The following is a 22057-nucleotide window of genomic DNA, read 5'->3' on the forward strand; positions in this document are numbered from 1 at the left end:
GCTATGACCTCCCTGCAGCAACAGTCATTTCTCAGCCGGTACTTCTGTTGTTTTCAGTCGGGTTACTTAGAAAGACTGAAGAGCAGCTCAAATAATTTGAAAAAATATAAATGATCATTTGATAAAAGAATAGCCTATATCAGCTGTGACCCCTGAACACGACATGTTGCAGTTATTTTAGCATGTGGAAACTAGTTAGCATGCTAGCAGGTAGCTATAGCTAAATGGATTATTGGTAGAAAAGAAGAAGCTAAAAGTAATCACCAGTTCCAGTGATTTGATATAAGTAATGGATAAACAATTGAAATAGTTAAAAGTAATGCATACATTGATGAAGTAGTTTACATAAAGTAGACTTAATACTGAACATAATTAGTTTAACTAGCTAAAGTAAAAGTTGATATAGTAAGCTAAAAGTAATGGATAAACAGTTGAAATTGGGGGTAATCCCTATGATCCCCGGTCGCATAAGCTTCTGCCTTCGCTGATTGAATTCAGCATTTTGTTAGGGTTAGAGGTTATGGTTAGGGTCAGGGTACGGGGGAAGTGTTAAGGTCTACATAAGCATATTTGTCGAGGAATAGTGCACTGGTTTTGGAAAACATAACAGGCCTTTTTTTAATAAAAGGGTCCGCTGTTCCCCGGTCCTTTACAAAGCAGGGAACATAGGACCCGGGGGAAATAGGACCCGGGGATCATAGGTACGCTCCCTTAAATTGTTAGCCTAAAGTAATGAAAGTTAGCTAAACTTATGCCTACTGACTAAACAGTTTAAATAATTCGCTCAAAATGGATAAACAGTTAGTAAGCTGAATGAAACCATCCAGCTTCAATTAAAGTAGTGAGCCTTGTATGATTGCTGACCAAACCAGCCTATACTGAAAGTCTAATTGTATAAAAAAAAATAACAAATCTACTTTTATTTAATTAGCAGTGCTAATATTTGGCTTTTGGAACATATATGTATTAGGGGTACCTTAGACCAAGGTTGGGAATCACTGATTTACACAATAGTGCCATATTTTCTCAGAATATTAATGCCTACATCTAAGCAGAAGCTGTCTATAAATAAACACTGACATGCTTTTAGGATGTCGAGGCAAAAAATTCACATTTGAAGTTCTGCTGTTTGTTTTTTCTCCAAATGAGGGTTCACTCCACACACTAACTGGATGTTTTGTTCTTCCCTCTGTCACATCTCTCATCTCTTTTCATCATGCCACCTATACTTTTCACCTAATTCCCCCTGTACTAATTCCTTTCATCCCTTCATCAACTCCTTCCTCTTCCTCAGTGATGCCTTCAGACACCTCCACCAATCCGCTCCTCCAGCAGCAGCCTCCATCCAAACAGGCCGTTCCACTCCTTCCCGGCTCCTCCGCACCACCCGGGGAACATGTTCCTGGTGTTGGCGCGATCCCAGGGGCCCCTGCTCCTGCCATCGCTGAGGAGGCCCAGGCTGGGAGCAGTCGGACCATCCCAACAGCCTGCGTGCGGCCCACACACCCACTTCGAAGCTTCACCAATCCGTTGCTGCCACCGCCCATGGGGACCATCGACCCCAAGGTCTACACCTCTATGCTGCCACAGTCCAGTGAGTACAGCTGATTGTTTTCACAAATCAGAAGTCGAGACCCACCAGGATTTATTTTTATTCATTTTATTTTTTTTGCTTTAATTGTGACGTGATGTCATGTTATCATAATGTGAAGTGAACAAAAGTCACATGATATGACATAAGACATAAACTCTATAAACATTCTGCATATGAAAGCTGTAGGCAACGGGACATCATTTTATCGGGAGTGCTTTCTGTTCTCGTCCAAGTAGTATCAATCAATCACATTTGAGCTTGCTGTGGTTGCATGAGACATAACACGACATGAACTCATGTGACGTTACAAAAGGTGAAATGACACAACTTGATGTGACATGAAATTTGGGTGTAAAATCATCCCATGGTCTTTTTCATGTATAAACTATTAATGGAGATATATCCCGGAGAGTTGATAACAGTCCGTTTTACGTGTAGGGACTCTTCTCATGCTACTGCAGAGGTTTGGTGTTATTTTGAGCAGTATTAGTGGTTAAAAGAGTTGTTTTAATGCCTTAACCGTACTGCCCCGAGCTAATCAGTGTTAGCCACGTCCAGCTGTTAGCGACTGTTAGCGAATCTCTGGGATTTTGATGTGTGCAAGTGTCGAAAAAAAGACCATGGGAGGATTTTACGCCGGAATTTCACTTTAATAACACAACCTGACATGATGCAACATAACATGATTCAGCTGCAGTTCCTCTTATGTCCACTGGTCACTGCTCCAAGGAGTCCCTGCATTTGCTTTTCATGACTCCATCGTGTCGTCGACTAAGTGTTGAATTATTATTTCCTTTGGGTTTGTTACATACAGTGCGTTTGTTGAGACACTACTTATCACTGATTCAACGGGATGCTTGTGCTCTGTCCATTTTTCTGCATTATGGTATTTGTGAGATATTTACTTAGATTTGATGATTTGTTAATTATTACATTCCTGTCGAGTTATGTATCTTTACTTTAAAAACACTTTCATTGAAACTTCCCTTCCAGTCTCTATCCTTGCCTGGAGCTTTTTATTTTCATTTAGTGCTCATTCCATGAAACACAGCCTGGTCTCACACCTCAGCTGAAGGGAAAATAAGAAAATAAGTGTGGTTCATCACACATGATGGCAAAAAAACAAAATATAAATATATATGTTTTAATTCAGCATCTGGTTCCACTCTGTAGCTGCTCCTGAAGCTCCAGCTTCTTCTTGTTTTTTCCGATTCCATGGCTCTTTGTTTAAGCTGAATCCTCTCCACTAAGCTGCTGCTGCACTTTGTTTAATATTTTATTCAGGGAAACTAAATGTGTTAGCCTAAGGCTGCTACACTGTGTGTGTGTGTGTGTGTGTGTGTGTGTGTGTGTGTGTGTGTGTGTGTGTGTGTGTGTGTGTGTGTGTGTGTGTGTGTGTGTGTGTACGTGCGTGCGTGCGTGCGTGTGCGCGTGTGTGTGTGTGTTTGTGGAAAGATGCACTGTAACTGGCCTCGACAATGGCCAGAGGTTTGTATCTGATCTGGACTGACCTCCCTCCATTTTCCCTTTCTTTGTTACCTGTCTATCTGTCACTCAAAATGTTCACCTCTCTCTCTCTCTCTCTTTTTCTCTCCTTCTCTCTCTCTCTCTCTCCCTCTCTCTCACTCTCTCAATTCAATTCAATTCAATATGGGCTTTATTGGCATGAACGTTTTAAAGAAAAACAATATTGCCAAAGCAAAGAATCAAAATACAATAGTCCTATTTAGACACATTATATACATTATGTTCATTATCACTCACAGTGTTTGTGTGTGTGTGTGTGTGTGTGTGTGTGTGTGTGTGTGTGTGTGTGTGTGTGTGTGTGTGTGTGTGTGTGTGTGTGTGTGTGTGTGTGTGTGTGTGTGTGTGTGTGTGTGTGTGTGTGTGTGTGTGTGTGTGTGTGTTTTAATATACACTGGGCAGCTAAATGTGCTCCGTCTCCTTCTCCGAGGAGTATTTTTAATTTTGAGAGATCATTCAGCTCTTTGAACTTTAAAGAATGGAGCTGAACTTGTTAAAATAAACATTTCTTATGCCGTTCCATTTTGCACATTGTAGGAGAAAGTGCATCTCTGTCTCAACCTCACCTGTCCAACAGTGACCACATATTCTGTTTTCTTTTGTTTTCCATGTTTTTGTTGTGTCTTCCTGTTTCTATAGCCAGTCTGTGGTCACTGAGCGTGCACTTGGTCAGGATCTGTCTCTGCTTTCTTTTTCTGACAGTACACAGATATTCTGATCATTCATGATCTCTTTGGAGGGCAAGAGAACATTCCAATCTACTTTGGCTTTTAGTTGTTTCTTCCCAATGGTCCAGATAGGTTTCTTTACATTGTTATATCATTTGCTTTACTCTGATTGTCGTCAGTGTTGATGTGAGGCTGGTCAGACTATGTCTGAGAAGGGGCAGTTAGCTTCAGAACCTACTGACATAGGGGAGTCTTTTCTGGGCTCAGCTCTTGGGTTTGGAGGGCTTTGGAGTAAAGGGCATCTCTAAAAAAAAAATGGGTTGTTTTACTGAGCTACATTCAACAAAAATTGTAAAAAATGTCTTCGACAAATTTCATCAAAATTCAAAGGTATCTTGCCGCAGTTATGCGCGGAGCGGGTGCACTCACACTGCTTAAAGGTACTAGGCTTTAGCTGAAAAAACGGTTTTGGCCCGGTACATAACGACAGTGTGCCCAATCCACCGAGTTCACTGACATCATGACATGAAACAGCAGCGTCTCGGTTGAAAAAGCAATTGAGCGCCAATGGGTCTAACGGTTAGCCAATCACCACCACTAATGCTGTGTGTAAATAGGCGGCATGTCTTCTCAACACTGCCAACACATTGTACCTCACACTGCTCTTAAAGCCACAGCAAAACCAGTTTGGTGGCATGGCTACACGTCAGCGTTGATTTTAAAATGACGTAAGATTCAAGCAGATATGTTGGTCTAATATGAATTTGTAGCTGTGCTCAAATGCTGACTTGCAATCGGAATAACACTCAAATACGTTTTGTAATACTCTTCTTTGGTCATCTTTGTCTATACTTTCATGAATTCCAACGTAAAGTGTGTTAGTAGGGTGCTGTTCCACCCAGCCTCCCGAAGGATAACTCTACTGGAGGGATGACAATTTTCTTTTTGTCTTTCTTTTCCCTTTCCAAATATTCTGGTTTTTTTTTAGATTTTTGTACCGATCATTTTGTCTCTCTTTCCTCTGCCTCCATGGCTCATCCTGTCATTTTCTCTCTGATGGCCTGCAGCAGTGTGAACAGAAAACAAAACACTCGACTACAGTACATATAATCCCTGGACTGTATGTGTATGTGGTGGTGTATTTTTTGTCTTCCTGCTTTCTGTAGGCGTGTATCACCTGTGTGTGTGTGTGTGTGTGTGTGTGTGTGTGTGTGTGTGTGTGTGTGTGTCTGTGTGTGTGTGTTTGTGTGTGTGTGTGTGTGTGTGTGTGTGTGTGTGTGTGTGTGTGTGTGTGTGTGTGTGTGTGTGTGTGTGTGGGTGTGGGTGTGTGGGTCTATATAGTTCCATTATGGTTCTGTTTACACGCCCAGGTGGCCTCAGATTAACATTGATTTTCAGCTCCTGGAAACCTTTTGCTCAGAAATAGCAAGCCTGAGGCGACGCTCGGTTCGACTCCCAGAGACCCTGTGACCTCCCCACCCCCCTTCCCCCAACACAAGGCCTCAGAGCTGGGCAGTGCTACCTCCACCAGCCCCCCTCCTCCCCTCCGTCTCTCTATCAATGAGGAAAAAATCTGACTTGAGCGATGGCGTTTGATGTTCGTTGTTGGCCTTGTTTGTGTGTTTATCCAGGCCTGAATGGCTCCCTCAGCGAAAAGAATGAGATGTTTTCATGGTTTAATTGGATTGTTGTGGTGAGAAAGAGAGAGAGAGAGACCTGAATCAACTAATGGTTGATACTCCAGTTTGTAAAATAGATCAAATGCAGCACAGGAAGGTTCTCCCTGATTAAACATTAGATGTGTAAGGGAGCTGAAATAAAACCAGAACTTCTAGGTGCCGTTCCAGGTGCTCCAATTCTGCCATGGTTTAGCACATTGACCAATATACGTTTTAACATCTTGTTCAAATCTGGATTGACTGAGTAAAATAATTGTGGCCATTTGAGAATGTCTGGTTTGCGCCGAATGACCCATGTGACACTACTGACCATTCTCTCTAACCCATCAGTAGTCTGAACCTCAACTGAAGTGGTACCAAAAAAAGTACAAGGTAATATCCACACGTTTTGATAATGGAAAAACAAAAAGGAGCAGTTCCAAGCAAGTGGAGCCATGCCATACCAAGAGACTGTATAACATATGGATGTAGTCCTTGTGAAGCCATCCATAGGTTTCTGAAGAGCAAAAATGAAGCTCAATGTGGGTGGGTAGACGCTAGATCACACACACTGGACGTGTCAACATCAACACAGCCATTCCACGCAGTCGTCAACACTTTGGCTTCAACACCATTCAGCAGAAGGGAACTTTTTACCATGAAAAATTGCCAATAAAGCTTTCTTAACCAAAAAATACACACCTGAACATTTTCCCGCAGGAATGTGATCTGAAATGCCAATAACAACGGGCATTCACTGCAGTGTTTACATTTAACATACACTGCTACATGTAGTTACATGCTATAATGTCAGGCACAGCTGTAACCTTGGTAGCAAATGCCTACTAGAACATGTTACATTGTGTAGATAATGGTTTAGATGCCTTTGTTGGCAGTTTCTCACAATAGAAATTGCAGCTATACTCCACTATAGTGGAGCACTAACGACGTCGAAACCAACTGCCCACCACCGACTGTCACTCTAACGACGGGCGTGGGCACTTGGAGCACAAAGGGTTTCAGTGACATCATCGGCCTTGTGAGAGGTTAAATACCTGGATCTCCACACCAGTTAGTTGGACCAGTCCCAGCCTGGTCAGATGCGTACATGAACTGATGAAGCCTCTTGGATGAGAGGTGAAACGTCTTCCTAGACAAACAACCAGTCCAGTTGTTTTTGACTGAAATTTGCTTTGAGGATAACGATGACCTGGACGAATGAGAACATTCACAGGCTCCACTATAGTCTGTTGTTGAATTGTGTTGAAACCCAGGTGCCTGAGCTGCATGACAGTGTTGACGTTGACACAGCCAGCAAATGTGATGAGCAGCTACCATGTGGGCAAGCCCTCAATTATGCAAAACTTTAAGCCTTAATATAATTAGAGATGCATCGATCCGATAATCGGATCTGATTTCAGCTCTGATATTGACTCATTAGCATCCTGATCCAGTCATTTCTTTTTTTTTTAAATCATACACAGCAAGTTAATGAAGTCATTGTTTGTTGGGTTTCAGGCAGCTGCGATATTTTATATTACTTTTTAAAATATGTGTTTGCAGTGCACTTTACATGGAAGTGTTATTTTTTCTTTTGCTGCTAATGTCCACTTTGTTATTTGTTAATAAATAATATTAAGTACATTTTTATCTGTGTTAAATTGATACCTTTAGTTTTAACAAGGCTAAATGTTTATGTCAGGTCTGATGCCTTCACTCACATGGACAGGTACACGCTTCAGTCATTCAACAGGAGGATCGGTACAGTTATCTGCCGATACGATAGGTATCGGTATCGGATTGGAGCGGTGCATCTCTAAATATAATTTAAACAAGTGAGCTATATAATAATTCAGCCCTGGACAGTCATGAACAGAGAAATTAGCCATAGAGACAGACACCATGTTTTCATACCAGGCTGGTTTATTTCTGCTATAAAGTCGGGAATTTTTAACATGGGGGTCTGTGGGGAGTGAGACTCTCTTTTGAAGCCAGACTCGAGGGGCTGTCTGAGGAACTGCACTTCTCAGTTGGCTTTGTTTTTCAGCCCCAGATGTTGCTGTTTGGTTATGCAATGCAGTGGAAATTAAACATAATAAAGAAGCTGTTGAGTTGTGTTATGGGAAATGTGGGATCCAGTGTTTTTAGAGCTTGATCCATGGTATGCTGCATCCATTTTGACCATTCCTTTTAAATCTGTCTCGTGTGAGTCCTCCAACTTCATGGAAGTCAAATCACTGAGTTACCTATTTTATGCTATGACAAGTTGCAGCATATAGTACATTCCATAATCCATTTGTTTGATAAAATCCAAGGCAAACATGTTGTGAAGTAATTTTGTTGTACTATTTAAAAATTTATTTTGAAAATTTGATATGGGCACATCCCTACTCTAAAAACAGGGAGGACGTAGGACCTAAAGCTCTGTCCCCAGTGTCAAAGTCTTAATTGTTGTAAAAAAACATTATCAATGAATCAAATCTAGGTTATTATGTTACTTCCAAAAACATATTAGTAGAATATAAACATATTTTGTAGGAGATAGGGTTGATTTCCCATTGTAATTCAAACATGAGCCAGAAAAGCTGTTTTATTTGCAATCCTGTGAATTAAAGAATCTGAAGTGGAACAAATTAAATCACAATTATGTTGCTGCTGTGAAAACAGTTTAAATTAATATAGCTTTTGTCGAAACCAGTTTTTTTCTTCACCAACTACAGGAACCTCCACCCCGTGCTCCCTCATTTTATATCAGTTTTTACACAGAGAGCTTCTTCTCCCTCTAAATCGAGCCTTAACAGCCCATGTGCAGAGTAAAGTATAATGGTAGGCAGTTACTCACCTAAATTGGCCTGAATGTGCAGCTTAATGCTGGAAACTGTAATGGGATTGTCTGACTCAATGTCTGATACTGAGAAAAGACATTTCAGCCACAGCTTCAGGTCGACACCGAGCCGGCTGTGATGGATGTTTCTAAGTGAACGCCTTCATCTCGCTGCAGAGGGCACACGTTATTACCAATAAAAGCTTTAAGATAGTTTAAAATAGTTATCTCTAACGTTTGGACAACCACGTAGGACAGAGCCAGAGACTTTTTATAGTCTAATCATACAACTGGCTTTATTTTCTATTATGGGCTAAGGTTGCAGTCTTCATGTCCCCACACTATTCAGAGGCCTTACCAGTTTGTCCTTAGGGTGGCACTGCAGGAGAGGTCAGCATAATCATTAAGATTCATTCCCAGACTGTAAATGAATAGCAACAAAATAACTTGAATATGAATATGCCCTCAAAAAATAAAACAGCATGATCAGATAAGTCAGTCATGTAATATTAAATAATTGTGTTGATGATGTTCAATAGAGTAGCAGGTAAATTGAGGTGAAAGTTCTGATCACAAGAACATGTTAATACCCACCTCATGTCATGAGGGTGAGGTAAGAGATAAAGGAGAATGCGATTTTCCAAAAGACTTTGAACTTTCAGGCGTGAAGTGAAGATGGGTGGAAAGGGGGAGAGTTTGTCCTCAATCTGCAGTTTGATCAGACAGAATCTTAAAAATGTTAAAGAAAATGCATGGTCAGAATGTGCACTGCAACTGTGATAGCTGCTGTCACACCATCGGAATCACTAAGTTCAATACAGGTCGTTTGCCATTTCTATGGTTGGACAGTTCTACCAGGAAAAGGAAAAAGTGAGGTAAACGGGAAAATATTTTAAGAAATATAAGATACTAAGAAAAACATCTGAGGCCTGGAGTCAAAATTATTAGAAACTATGGTAGGATTATGATGTCGAATAAAATATTTATAATTCTCCACTTTGAGTTAATTGTCATTAAACTGTGGGTGCTGTTGGCAATCTCTGTTCTGTTTTAGGGTTAATATATCTGTATCATTTGAAACTAAACACCTTAATGAATCAATTGTCATTCTGTCTGGAAGTGGGATAAATAACACTCTTAAGTTAGGCTGAATTGTGGTGAGGAAAAACTGGAATGGCCAATTTTCCTAGCACAAACACAATTTTGGTACAAGACCTAGACATACTTTCCAAAAGTTCCCTATACACTAAGCACTCAGCCTGTCTGTGTTCTTGTCCTCCTGACCGGTGAGGGAGCCAGGTGTTTAGACAGACAGAATATAAAAAGATAAAACAGAAGGACAAAGAAACCCCAAACTCCTGTGTGAAGCGAAGGTTATGTCGGCTCTCTCCCTCCAGAGACACAATGTCTCCTCAAAGACAGTTTTCATCTTAAACTGTATTTACTCCAAACTATCCTCAGGATCAATAACCCCACCCCCTCCCTCCTCACCTCCTATCTGTGTAAATCTCTCCATCTTTTCCTTCGACCCAGAAACAGAGACAGACCAGGGGTTGATGTGACCCCCGGCGGGCGTTTCACACCTCCACTCCTGCTTGTCTGGTAAATATATCCACCTCTCTGAGCAGACAAGCAGCCGCTCCCCCGACATCCCCCATCCCTCTCTGACAAACCCCCCGAGGGTGAGCTAGGCATCGTGAAACTCTCTTTTATGGCTTTCTCCACTGAGGATGCGTAACCTTTGATTTAGCTCTGTACTTCTGCAGCTCATTGTGTTTTTCCACAAAATGTATATTTCTGGAGCTCAGCTCAATTTGGATTCAGTCTGACAGCAGCGTGCTGAGATACATACAAACACATGGTTCTGCTTCCTTTTGAAATAAAGCTGACAGGGGCACAACATTTACAGGCATGCAAAGCCACACATGGGCAGTATTCCTGTAGGAGTAAACTACTGGGACTGAAAGATAAAGACTCAAAGTGTCACTTTGGGGCCCTTGTAAGGTCGAGATGCTCAACACAGAATTTTTGGATGAAGACGAAATATTGAGAAACAATGTGGATATTCTGTCTTATTACTTGTGGGGAAAAAGGCAAGTATCTGAAGGTGGTCTGGTTCACTTTGTGGTCAGATCACAATGAGATGTAAATGACATCTGCAGAGTTTGGCCACATTCTTTAGACGTAATTATAGACTGCAACCAAAAGCTAAAGTTGGGAGCTCCGGCTAGTGGCGCCGTTTATCTGCATTTACTGCCAGCACGGCAGTGACACGGGGCTGGTTGAAAAGCTGCAGTCTCCCTTAAGTTACCAGCTAACTCTAGCACTAGCTAGCTAACATTAGCTTTGTTTGCAAGGTGCAACCAAAAGCTGACCAAGACGTTTTTAGGTGACCAAAATTTTACAATTAACTTGGATTAAATGAAAACACATTGTGAAAGGATCAGAGTCCTGAGACTTTTACACGGACAACACCCACAAACAGGTTAACAGCTATTTTATTCTACAGTGCCGTGGATATGTATCATTTATCCTGTCATTTATCCTTTATCCTGAAATAGCAGTATAAAATAAATCAAATTAACTTTCAGTCCAGAACCTTTCATAAAGAATGCCTTTGGCACATTAATGTCCACCAATGTCCAATTGGTTAGTATTACTGTATCTTACAGCATTTTACCATTTCTTATGCATTATTAAATAAATCTATATTAAATTTAAGCTTTAGTCCAACACCTTTCAGGAAGGACGGGGTTGCCAGTCTGCTTGAAAACCTGCTGGATGTAGCTCAGAGATTTTCAAAGTGGGAGACAGGCCTTCCCAGGGGGGCTCCCAACTGTTTCAGGGGAGGCTTAGTGAATGGAAGTGAACAAATATTACATTGGTATTAGTTATCAAAAGATCACATAGAATATCCTAAGTGTATGTGATTTGGTTTAAAACACAGTTCAGAGATTTTCCCCACTTTCCAAGAGTCCCAGAAAGTAATAAATGCATTAAGACAGACATTTCTTATGTGTTTGGTCTAGTCTGAAGTTATTTCAAACATTAATATTAGGTTATCTAGGCCAGCGGTCGAGTGTCTATGTGATGTGAATAATATAACAATGATCCCATAAGCATCCAGGAATTGAGTGAAGCTAAACAAGTAAACTAACGGTCAATTGTTTCTCCAATTTGCCATCAATGAGTCGTTGCACACAAAAATTTCAATCTATAACACTGCTTTGTTTAGTTATTTGCACTATGTGGTCAAAAGCTTCAGTCAGATAGTTTTTAAAGTCGAAATTGGGACAGATTTACAATTAGATGTCAGTGATTGGATTAAGTAGCATGATGTTATAGTGGCACTCCTCTAATAGATGTTGTCTTGCTGGATCAACCTGAGACCAGTGTCCATTTGACCATTTTAGTGTTGCGTACCAACAATCTACATTCAAAGCTTTTTACCACGACCACCATCATTCTCTAACCCTAACCAAGTTGTTTTTGTTCTCCCAATTATCCAAATTTTTTCTACAGTGACAGCCGAAACCACTTTGGTTTTTTTCAAGGGCGTTAAAAATAATACAATATGTTGTGTAAAATTTTTCTTTTATGTGGAGTTTGTGGACAATGGATTTTGTACAGCTGCTAAAGTTGTCTTTTCTCTGACGGTTAAGAAGTCAGTGTTTTGTGCCGTGAAGACTGTTGATGTTTAAGCAGTTTTAATCCAACCGTCTCATGTTCTCTGGTGTAATCCACGGCTATCATGGTTGTTCCAGGTGTTTTGTTTCGCAGGGAGGAGGTTTATTGATCAGGAAGTGAAGGAGTGCAATGTAGGAAAGGAGGGAGGGGATTGTGGGTAGCAGAAGCCTGAGGATGTGTTCAGACACCACTAGGCTGTTCAGGGAATCAGAGAGTAGGAAAAAACAACTAGACATCCCTCTTTTGTCTCCTATTTTTTATCTTCCAAGTTGTTTCTCTTTCACTTGCTTCCTCGCTTTGTAAAGAGGCACACTTAAACTTGACTTCCTGGATGGTATTTGTATTTCAGACACAACACAGTTGAACGTATTCATTGATTTATTTTCTTGTTCTTTCATTGTGTTCTGTTGCTTGGATGGTTGTTCTCTTCTGTGTCTGGTCAATTTTTTCCTCATAACATTTCTTTTCACCAAGTCTTTTGACCGCTAACCCCCCCATTGTTAAACGACTTTGGGTACCATGAAAGGCGCTATATAAGTACAAGTTATTATTATTATGGATGGATGGATGGATGGATGGATGGATGGATTAATGGATGGACAGATGAATGAATGGGTGTTCACATGGGTGTTAATACTAACTAGAAGCTCTCAGGAAACACTGACTGAAGAGACAAGTTTATTGGCCGGGAATGTTTGATAGTAACAGTTTGCCAGGTTGGCCGAGGCAATTTAAAATTGAGGGTTTCAAACTGAAAAAAGTTTATAGAATAGAATAGAATATAAATACTTTATTGATTCCAATATGGGAAATTGCAGTGTAACAGCAGCATTACACACAGACACATCAAAGCAGTAAAAATACAAACCTAAAAAATAAAATGTATAAATAAGCGGTCTACTTTCAGTGCAAATGTAAACATATGGTGCAGTGGGAAGATTATGAGAAAAACATAAGGTGCTTCGATTTAATTGTTGTGAACAGTTAAACTGTTATTGTACAGTGTGATGCATGTGGCAGGAAAGATTTCCTGTATCTGTCCCTTTGACAGAGGAGCTGGAGCAGCCTGTGTGAGAAGGTGCTCCGCTGTCTGACCACTGTGTGATGGAGAGGGAGCTGATCATCGTCTATGATGGATCACAGTTTGTTCAGAGTTCTTCTCTCCACCACGGACTCAAAAGACTCCAGCCTGAGACCAAGTACAGAGCCAGCCTTCTGGATGATTTTATCAAGTCTGTTGGTGTCACTGACTCTGATGCTGCTGCCCAACACACAGCAGCAAAGAAAATGGCGCTGGCAACAACCGACTGGTAGAAGATCTCCAACATCTTGCTGCACATGTTGAAGGATCTCAGCTTCCTTAGGAAATAGAGTCTGCTCATCCCCTTCTTGTACATCACCTCGGTGTTAGAGTTTTTAGTCCAGTCTGTTGTTGATCACCATTCCCAAGTATTTGTAGTCCTCCACCTCCTCCACCACCTCCCCCCTGATCCGTAGTGGCTGTGAAGGCATCCTCTTCTTCCTGCCGAAGTCGATCACTCTGGTCTTGTTGACGTTCAGCCTCAGCTGATTCTGTTCGGACCACTCTACAAAGTTGTCTACCAGTGTCCTGTACTCACCCTCATCTCCTCCCCTTACACACCCGACAACAGCTGTTTCGTCAGAAAATGTCTGCATAGGACATGACTCAGTGTTGTACTGAAAGTCAGTGGTGTATAAGGTGAAGAGGAAGGGAGAAAGCACAGTTCCCTGTGGAGCTCCTGTATCACTGACCACCACGTCAGACAGGACACTGCCCAGACGGACAAACTGCGGCCTGCCTGTTAAATAGTCAGTAATCCAGGAGATCATCGAATCGTCAACACCCACCACCCGCAGCTTCTCACCCATGAGAAGAGGCTGAATGGTGTTGAAAGAACTGGAGAAATCAAAGAAAGTGATCCTCAGAGTGCCTCCCCCACCATCCAGATGCATATAGGCTCGTTGCAGCAGGTAGATGACAGCCTCATCTGTGGCCTCAGCTGGGCCAAGACCAGTCTGATAGTGATCAAAAGAAAAATCATATTTTGTTCACTAAAATTATCAGTTACAGTCACTCAAATGCAATCCAAGATTGTTTTCGGTCTAAATATAAATGTAAATGTGATGTTAGAAACCAGAACTCTTTCTTTCTTACCCAGGTGCAAGCCTTCCAAAGCCCCAGGTGAAGACGGCCTCTCTGGGTCAGGCCGGGAAGGCTCGCTCCCCTCTGCTGCCAGTCTCAGTCCCTACAGCGCCGGATTTACAGGAGGAGGGAGGAACAAAACCCGCAGAGGATACAGCAGCCAGTGTAAGTCTGCATGGAGACAATGTTTTAGGAAGTGTTGTTGACTTTGTTTTATGCCACAAGTACCTCACTGGGCCCAAAAGTGTCCATGTCGAACAGTCACTGGGAAACTTAATTCTTGCATGTCTTAATGTATATTTCAGTTTGGAAAGTTTTCCAACATTGAAGCAAACTAACTATAACTAGCTATAAGCCAAAGCTTGGGTTTAAAGGATGTTTAATGTTTTTTTTTTTTTTTTTAAATCACTTCATGTGTCACCTATTTAGTCGTGTAGGATCAAAGTTTCAGATTAACTGAATATGATTCTCCTGCAGTGCAGACAGTATATGTAGAGGCCTGCTTGCAATAGTCTGCCGCATGACTTGCCGGTTGAAAATCTGCAGTTTTCCCACTTTTGCTTAGCACAGTGGCAGAGAAACCACACAGAATTTGTGCTCACTTCCACCCCTCTTCCAAATACGGTCACACCCAAGATGGCAACGCCGAAAATGCCAAACTCGAGGTTTAAAGACTTTAGTCCACAAACCAACGGGTCACGTCACACTAAACTATGCCCAACTCTTTTATACAGTCTAAAACAGATACATATTCTTGTATTTTAACTGATGCATTTATATTAGCATTAAAGGCCCACTTTACACCTTCGATAAAAATGTGTTTTGGGTGATTGGATGTCAAAAGAATAATACTTAGTCCCTGGACTCCAGATAGCGCACAACTTTCAGCCCAGGCATTAAGAACATCTCCATGCAGCAACAAGCGAAACGGCTCACCTCACCTCTAAAACTAACAGCTGCAGCTGGACTAGACTTAAGAGAGCGGTGTTCGGTTGTCTGAGCTATACAGTGCGATCGTATCTGAATTGTATCTCAATGTGGACACTGTGTAAACGCAATCAAGTTACATCACATCTACATACAATCTAGATATGAGACGCATTTCAAAGCCAGGTATAAATAGGGCCACAATGGTTTTACATCATTATTTTTAAAGATTGTTTGCCTCTTGCTTTAGCTTTTGCCATGGGCAATACAGAACAAAACCGTACAATCATACAACTTTTATAAATGTTAAAGGTTGAATATGGAGAATGAGATTCTTGTTTCTGTAGCCGAACAACAGACAAACCTGGCAACCTGTAATGCCCAACGCTGCTACCATGGAAACAGAACGTGACAGAAAGTCAAACCTGTCAGAAATTCTTTTTATGGAAAAGTAATGATTTCATTTTGTACCCCTTAAAATGCCCCGTGTTAAGTAGTCAGTAATCCACCACCCACCACCCGCAGCTTCCTACCCATGAGCAGAGGCTGAATGGTGTTGAAAGCACTGGTGAAATCAAAGAAAGTGACAGTGCCTCCCCCACCATCCAGATGCATATGGGCTCGTTGCAGCAGGGAGATGACTGGGTCATCTGGGCTGGGCCAAGACCAGTCTGATTGTGATCAAATTTACGGTCACTCAAACACAATCCAAGATTGTTTTCGGTCTAAATATAAATATAAATATAAATATAAATATAAATATAAATATAAATATAAATATAAATATAAATATGATCAGTCTTTTCGTGGAAGTCTTTTTTTGAGTGCTGTGTAATCCATCAGCTAGCTGTCAACTCAAAATGATGAAACATAACTTGACAGAAAGTCATTGTCAAACCTGTCAACATTTTTTCAAATATTAATTCAGACTAAATATATATTTTCTGTGGAAAAGTAATAATTAAATTTTGTACCCCTCAAAATGCCCCACCGGTCATCTAAATCATCTAATAATGCATCTGGAGCTTTTTTCAGTATAAATCAGAATGTATTCCAAACTACCATGAACCTCATTACATACTAATTAAGTCACCAGTTAAAGGCAACAGCAGCAGTAGTAACAGCTTTATAAGAATTAACATTCACAGTTAGTGTAGCACTAGCAACCACTGGGGCAGTAATAGTCATAGTTCAGTGAGTAAACTCATGTTGAATAGATGTAGATGTGTGTGTTGACATTGGCCACCAAGGCTCTGACCTCGTCTGGTCCCAAGAGGAAACAGCATACTTTACAGCAGGGAGTAGGGACCGGTGATAATAACTTTGCCCCAGGGGAATGTTGACTCAGAGTCTGCAGGTGGATGTCGGTGGAAGTGGGGCTTTTGATATGAACAGCAGCAGCAAGAAGTGACAGCATGGTTTTCACAAGAGCAGTGTGGTAGAAAAAAAAATAGTGAGAAGGCCACAACACCGTATGAAATGGGTCTGTTGGATATGTGTTGCAGAGTAACTGCTGTAGATGATGCAGTCCTCATCTTTGATCGCTGCTAAATAGTATTTCAATAGTAGTGTGGCCATGATGTACAAACAAAAGCCAACCACTGATGAAGACAGTAAATGGCACTGACGGGAGGCAAATACCATGAAAGAAAAGCAGATGAAAAGTGGAACAGACAGACTGAGGATAAAAGAGGCAGGAGAGGTATACACACACATCTGCTCAGCTTTGTCACTACACCTGTTTCCTTCCCTTCAGTGTGCTGGTGGCCTTTCAGTTGTAGAATAAAACAGTTCATTAGTGACTGAGACTAAGGGGAAAGAAAATGGGGAGAGGATAGAGGCATAAGAAAAGGAGGAAGAGAGATGACGGGAAAGGGACTGTAAAGGACAATGAAGGAGAAGGGGCAGAAGGGGGAAAATAAGGAGAATCAGAATAATCAAACCTTTATGTTAAACAGGGAGGGTCGTTGAGAACAAGCTCTCTTTTTCATACATGTAAACAATATAAACAGCAGAAGGACAGAAAACCAGACCAAGGACATGAACATAAGGATAACACATTTATTTAAAGATAACAAAAGCATTCAGGCTAATGTATGTCTGACAGAAGGATCTTAAATTGATAAAAAGGAATAAGCTTGTCTAATTTTATAATCTCTTGAAGATTGTTCCATTAGACCAAATAGTCCTGGGACCTGGTCCACTGTAAAAGTGATCAATAACTAAGAAGACAGATACCCAAGAAGTGCTTTGTAAATAGAATACAGTGTTGTTCTCTTCTGCCTGCTAACGATTGCCATCCCATTTTCTCATAAAGTAAATAATTGCATCCTAAAGCCGTTGCCAGTTATTATCCTAAGAGCCCATTGATGGACTGCATTGAGAGAGTAAGAGTAGGTAGGAGAGTGCATATAAATAACACTGCCATAGTCCATACAGATAAAAAGTTTGACTGTACAATTTGCTTTTGCAGTTCCGGGTAATGTATGTTTTATTTCTATAGAAAAATGCCAGTTGTGCTTTTCCTGACATAGCCAGAAAACAAGGTATTTATAAGTGGATACTTTTTCATTTAGAGTAAGTAATTCACTGTAAGTCAGTTTTATTTTGTTTTTGTTTTATCTGAGTTTAATAGTAATTTAAGATCAATTAAAATCTTCTGTACAGCACAGGAATCGAAATGTAAGTTTTGGGTTGCAGATGAATTGAACTGTTACTTATATTTACACCTAAATCATTAAAAAAAGGTATGAATACAAGTGGACCGAGGGTAGAGCCCTGTGGCACACCTGTGTTAACAATCATAAAGCTGGGCTGATAACAATCCAGTATCAGCCACAACTGCCTGTTTTCGACCACTGAGACCATTTGCAAACCATTGAAAAGAAAAGGGAGGATGGGAGGAGATCAATTTAAAAGAGGGTAAAGGTGGTAGAAGAGGAGAAGTAGCAATGGAAATGAAAATGAGGGACAAGAAGGAGGGATATAATGGAGGAGAGACAAATGTGAGACAGGAGGAAGGGAAGCATAGGATGAGAAAGGGGTAAGGAAAAGGGGTGAGGAAGGAGAGGTGCAGACTGGAAAAGACTATTGAGAGGAGAGAAGCAAAGGAGGGAGGTGGAGCCAGAGGATGACAAGCTGAGAGAAAAATGACAGAAGATGATGTGGAGGGACACCGGACGTTGGGACTTGTTAAATATTCATATGCGACTCAATGACAATAGGATAGGAGCAGGCGTCACCACGGCAACGAGAAATAGGAGAGGACAGAGGAGGAGAGGAGGGGAAAGAAGAAACGATAAGCAGAGAAAGGAAAGGAGATAAAACAAGGAGAGAAGAGGTGTTCGTGAGGAAGAAGGAGAGAAAGAATAGAGAAGCAGGAGGGGTCGCCGTAGCAATTAGAAGAGAGAGGGGAATGCTTAAGGAGGAAGAAGGGTGGTGGGAAAGAGCAGGGAAGAGATGAGAGGAGGAGGATGAAGATGAGGCAAAGGGAGGAGAGAGAAAAGAGAGAAGTAGATGTGAGGGTAGAGGAGAGGATAGAAAGGTGGGAAAGATGAGAGGCGGTGAGACAAAGAAAATCAGGAGAGGAGTAATAAAAGTGATAAGGAGGAGTGGAGCAAATGAGATGGAAAGATGGTAGAGAGGAGAAGGGGGGGTGTTAAAGGTCAACAGGTCTTTCTCTTCATCTGCTGTTCTATCTCTGTAATTGATCTAGTCTTTTCCCATCAGCCCCCTGGCCTATCCATCTAATACAAACACACACGCACACACGCACACACACACACACACACACACACACACACACACATGCACACACACACACACACACACACACACACACACACACACACACACACACACACACACACACACACACACACACACACACACACACACAGCTAGTTAATAGACTGTGACACTGTGAGTGAATAATGTAAGTACAACACAATGGTGCTTTTATTATGTTGTAACTTCAGGGCCAGTGGCGGATTCATTTGGTGCTTCAGCAAGAATTTTTGGTCACAGGACAATTCTTTTTGTATAACATTTGTTTACAATTTTGAATAACAGAATACTGTTTCGCAGCACTGTTTAAAACAGCAAAGTAACAATAACAGTAATAATGTCTCCTTGGAAACAAATGTAAACATTGAAAATAGACACACTTAAAGTGATACTTTGCTAATTTTAAACCAGCTTAATATCATGGCAGTGTGGGCAGTGTGTGCAGATGTTTAATGTTTGCCTCTCCTCTGTAGCAGAACCTCTGCAGCGCGAAGCAGCGGAGACCTGCTGAGTTCATCATCGTTCATCTGTACACACTGCCAACACAGCCATGATGCAGAACTGGATTTAAATCAGTTAATCAAAGTATCTATTTAAAGGTTAAATATGGAGAATGAGCAGAACACCGCCATCTAGTGTCTCAAGATCAAGACCGACTGCTGGAAATGGCAACCCCAATTCCAGCAGTCGGGTTGCCAGGTTGGTCAGACAGGCCCAGTAGCCTACAGGAGACCTGAGTCTGTTTGAGCCAGTTTGAACCCATCCCCTCCAGCAAATCACACCATAAAAACAAGTATTAGAGGACTTTGACTGACAGTTAGCGTTAGTCCTTAGCGTTAGCCGTTCCAGCTAAGAAAAGATGAAAGTGATGTTAGCGATCAAGGAGAACCGTAGCCATGTGGGCGTGCGTTTGAATGGCGTTTCTCTCCTTTCTCTCAGTCCATGGAGTGAATGCTCGGCCTATATTGACTCTGGTTTTTGCCTGTCTCTATTCACTCAGCTGCTGGTACAAATAACGTCCCCTTCACTGAGGCTCCGAAGCAGCCCCAGGATTGGCAAACTCCATTTCACCCAGTGCCAGCCTACAGTAGCTGCACCCAACAACAGCTAACCCTAGCAACCAGCAATGGCCAACTCTATTGGCAGCTACCATGGAAACAGAACGGGACAGAAAGTCATTGTCAAACCCGTCAAATTTTGAAAATATATATTAATTCGCACTAAATATATTTTTTTTATGGAAAAGCAATACTTTCATTCTGTACCCCTCAAAACACCCCGTGGGTGTCTTATTATTATCCAAATAATATAGCTCTTAATAATGATTCTACATATTTAACCTGTAAGCATAGACTTTAAACTGAATAGAAAACTGTGATACATTCACCATCACTCATTCATACATGCCGGTAATGGAAAGTCATTCACTGCTGGATAGGTACAGCTGGTACAGGGAAGAGGCGCTGGTTGGTCGCTGCCTCAAAATCCTCAAGAGCTTGACAAGTGTCTGTATACTGGTAACAGGATAAACTATGAATTTAACTTTTCTTTAACTGGATAACAGCCAAAATACATGGTAAACATGTATTTGACGTGCAGCATGAGGTGGCAGGGTGCAACAGGATTTTTTGCAACAACACAGACTCTCAGCTGTGGCTGCTGCCAGCTTCACTGTGTGCATATTGAGTGTTGCCAAGTGAAAATAAAGTTGGTTCTGCAGGTTTTGGAAGCGTAAGCTATATTAACACATACTGAATTAATGAAAGGGATAACTTTAACTACTACTTTGTTATTTTGAAAGAGATTGTACTCGTGTTGTACACAGTTCTATGTAGTTTTTAGCTTTTGTTAGCATGCAACGGCGGTCGCATCACGCTGTGTACACACCCCATGTATTTTGGTCTTAACACAAGAACACAGTTTTTTGTCTTTCAGAGAGCATGTGTGAGTGTGTAAAGTCCTTCCTAGATTCTTAGTGACTAGTTTCAAGCTTGTGATTGACTAGGTTAGGTTTCACCATTAAAACTTCAGAAGTATTAGCTAGATAAGACTTAATAATTTGTAAACTTTGTTGCGGCGTGCAATCAAAAGCCATCTATTTAAACAGGGAGTCACTGTGCATCACAAGCTGCAACAGTAATGATTTTATGTTTTAGGGGCCTAGCAAAAATATTAAACTAAACAGCCAAGTATCTATAAATTTACTTACTCAACAGAGAGAGATGTTTCAGAGCTAGCAGTTTAGAAGGTACTCACCTACTGTAATCGTAACGGACAGTCACTTAGCTTGGTCTTTTTAGCATAATATATTGTAATGTTTGTTGGTAAAATGTGTTGAGTCAATGAAATGTAATTTAAAACCTCCCCTAATTTCAATCATTATGAAACAGCATATGGATCAAGTCTCAGGTCAAATATTTTGACCATATTTCATGTGTAAACAGGTCAGGTATTAGCTAATGTTAGCTTGTCAGTTGGCTACACAGCCATTTTGCCTATCAGTTAGCAAATATAAATATTTAGTATCATTTAATCTCTACGTGAGAATTAGTGTGTTAGGTACAACCCATTCTATGCATAAATCTTCGCCTTGTAAACACCAGTGAAACTGAACCAAGTTTCCCCAGCAAATAATTCTCTATTTTGATCCTCAATGCAACAGAAAGCTTGTTGACCAGCCCCTATATATTATTAAAAAAAAAACATATCTGAGTCCAGCTCTATCATTTTGGGGTTTCAGTGGTGGTTATTTTAAAAAATAGAATGGAATATGTTGACAGGAAACCTTAAGACATGAAAACACAGTTTGTGTGATTTATCTGTCAGTGTGAAACAGTTCACATGCGGTCATCTCGCTTTTCTGTGTTGAGATGAATCTTTGACAGATTATAGAGGAGCATGAATCTAGGTCAGCAGGCTGACAGAGATAACAGGATATCAGAGAGAAACACAGAGCATCGATGGGCATTTTATTCCATTGATAAAGCATTTACTGACTCAGTTCAACTCCGCTGTTACGGGTCAACAAATAAGATCAGGAGGCCACTCGGTTTTTAGATAGCGCTATGATTTTTACAGAGGTCTCTTTGTCCGTGGAAGATGGAAAATATCTGGAAGTGTGGGGCTTCTAGATGAGCTTTTATGGCCTCATTCAGAGTGAAAGAGGAAGGTCAAATAGTCACTCTGTATGTGTTACACAGATAAAAGACAACCGTACAGGTGCTG

General features: G+C 41.0%; 1 protein-coding gene across 1 annotated transcript in view; it reads left to right on the forward strand.

Annotated features, from left to right (window-relative positions):
- The window catches only part of dcc (DCC netrin 1 receptor), a gene marked incomplete at both ends in the record, with an annotated part of 329103 nt that overhangs the window by 301392 nt on the left and 5654 nt on the right, over positions 1–22057 (forward strand). The window contains 2 exons of the mRNA XM_083929753.1: positions 1295–1594; positions 14136–14284. Of these exons, the coding sequence (XP_083785879.1) occupies positions 1295–1594; positions 14136–14284 (449 nt within the window). The remainder of the gene's footprint in view (positions 1–1294; positions 1595–14135; positions 14285–22057) is intronic.

The sequence above is a fragment of the Echiichthys vipera genome (assembly GCF_963691815.1).
Source record: "Echiichthys vipera genome assembly, chromosome: 16".
Taxonomy (NCBI): Eukaryota; Metazoa; Chordata; class Actinopteri; order Perciformes; family Trachinidae; genus Echiichthys; species Echiichthys vipera.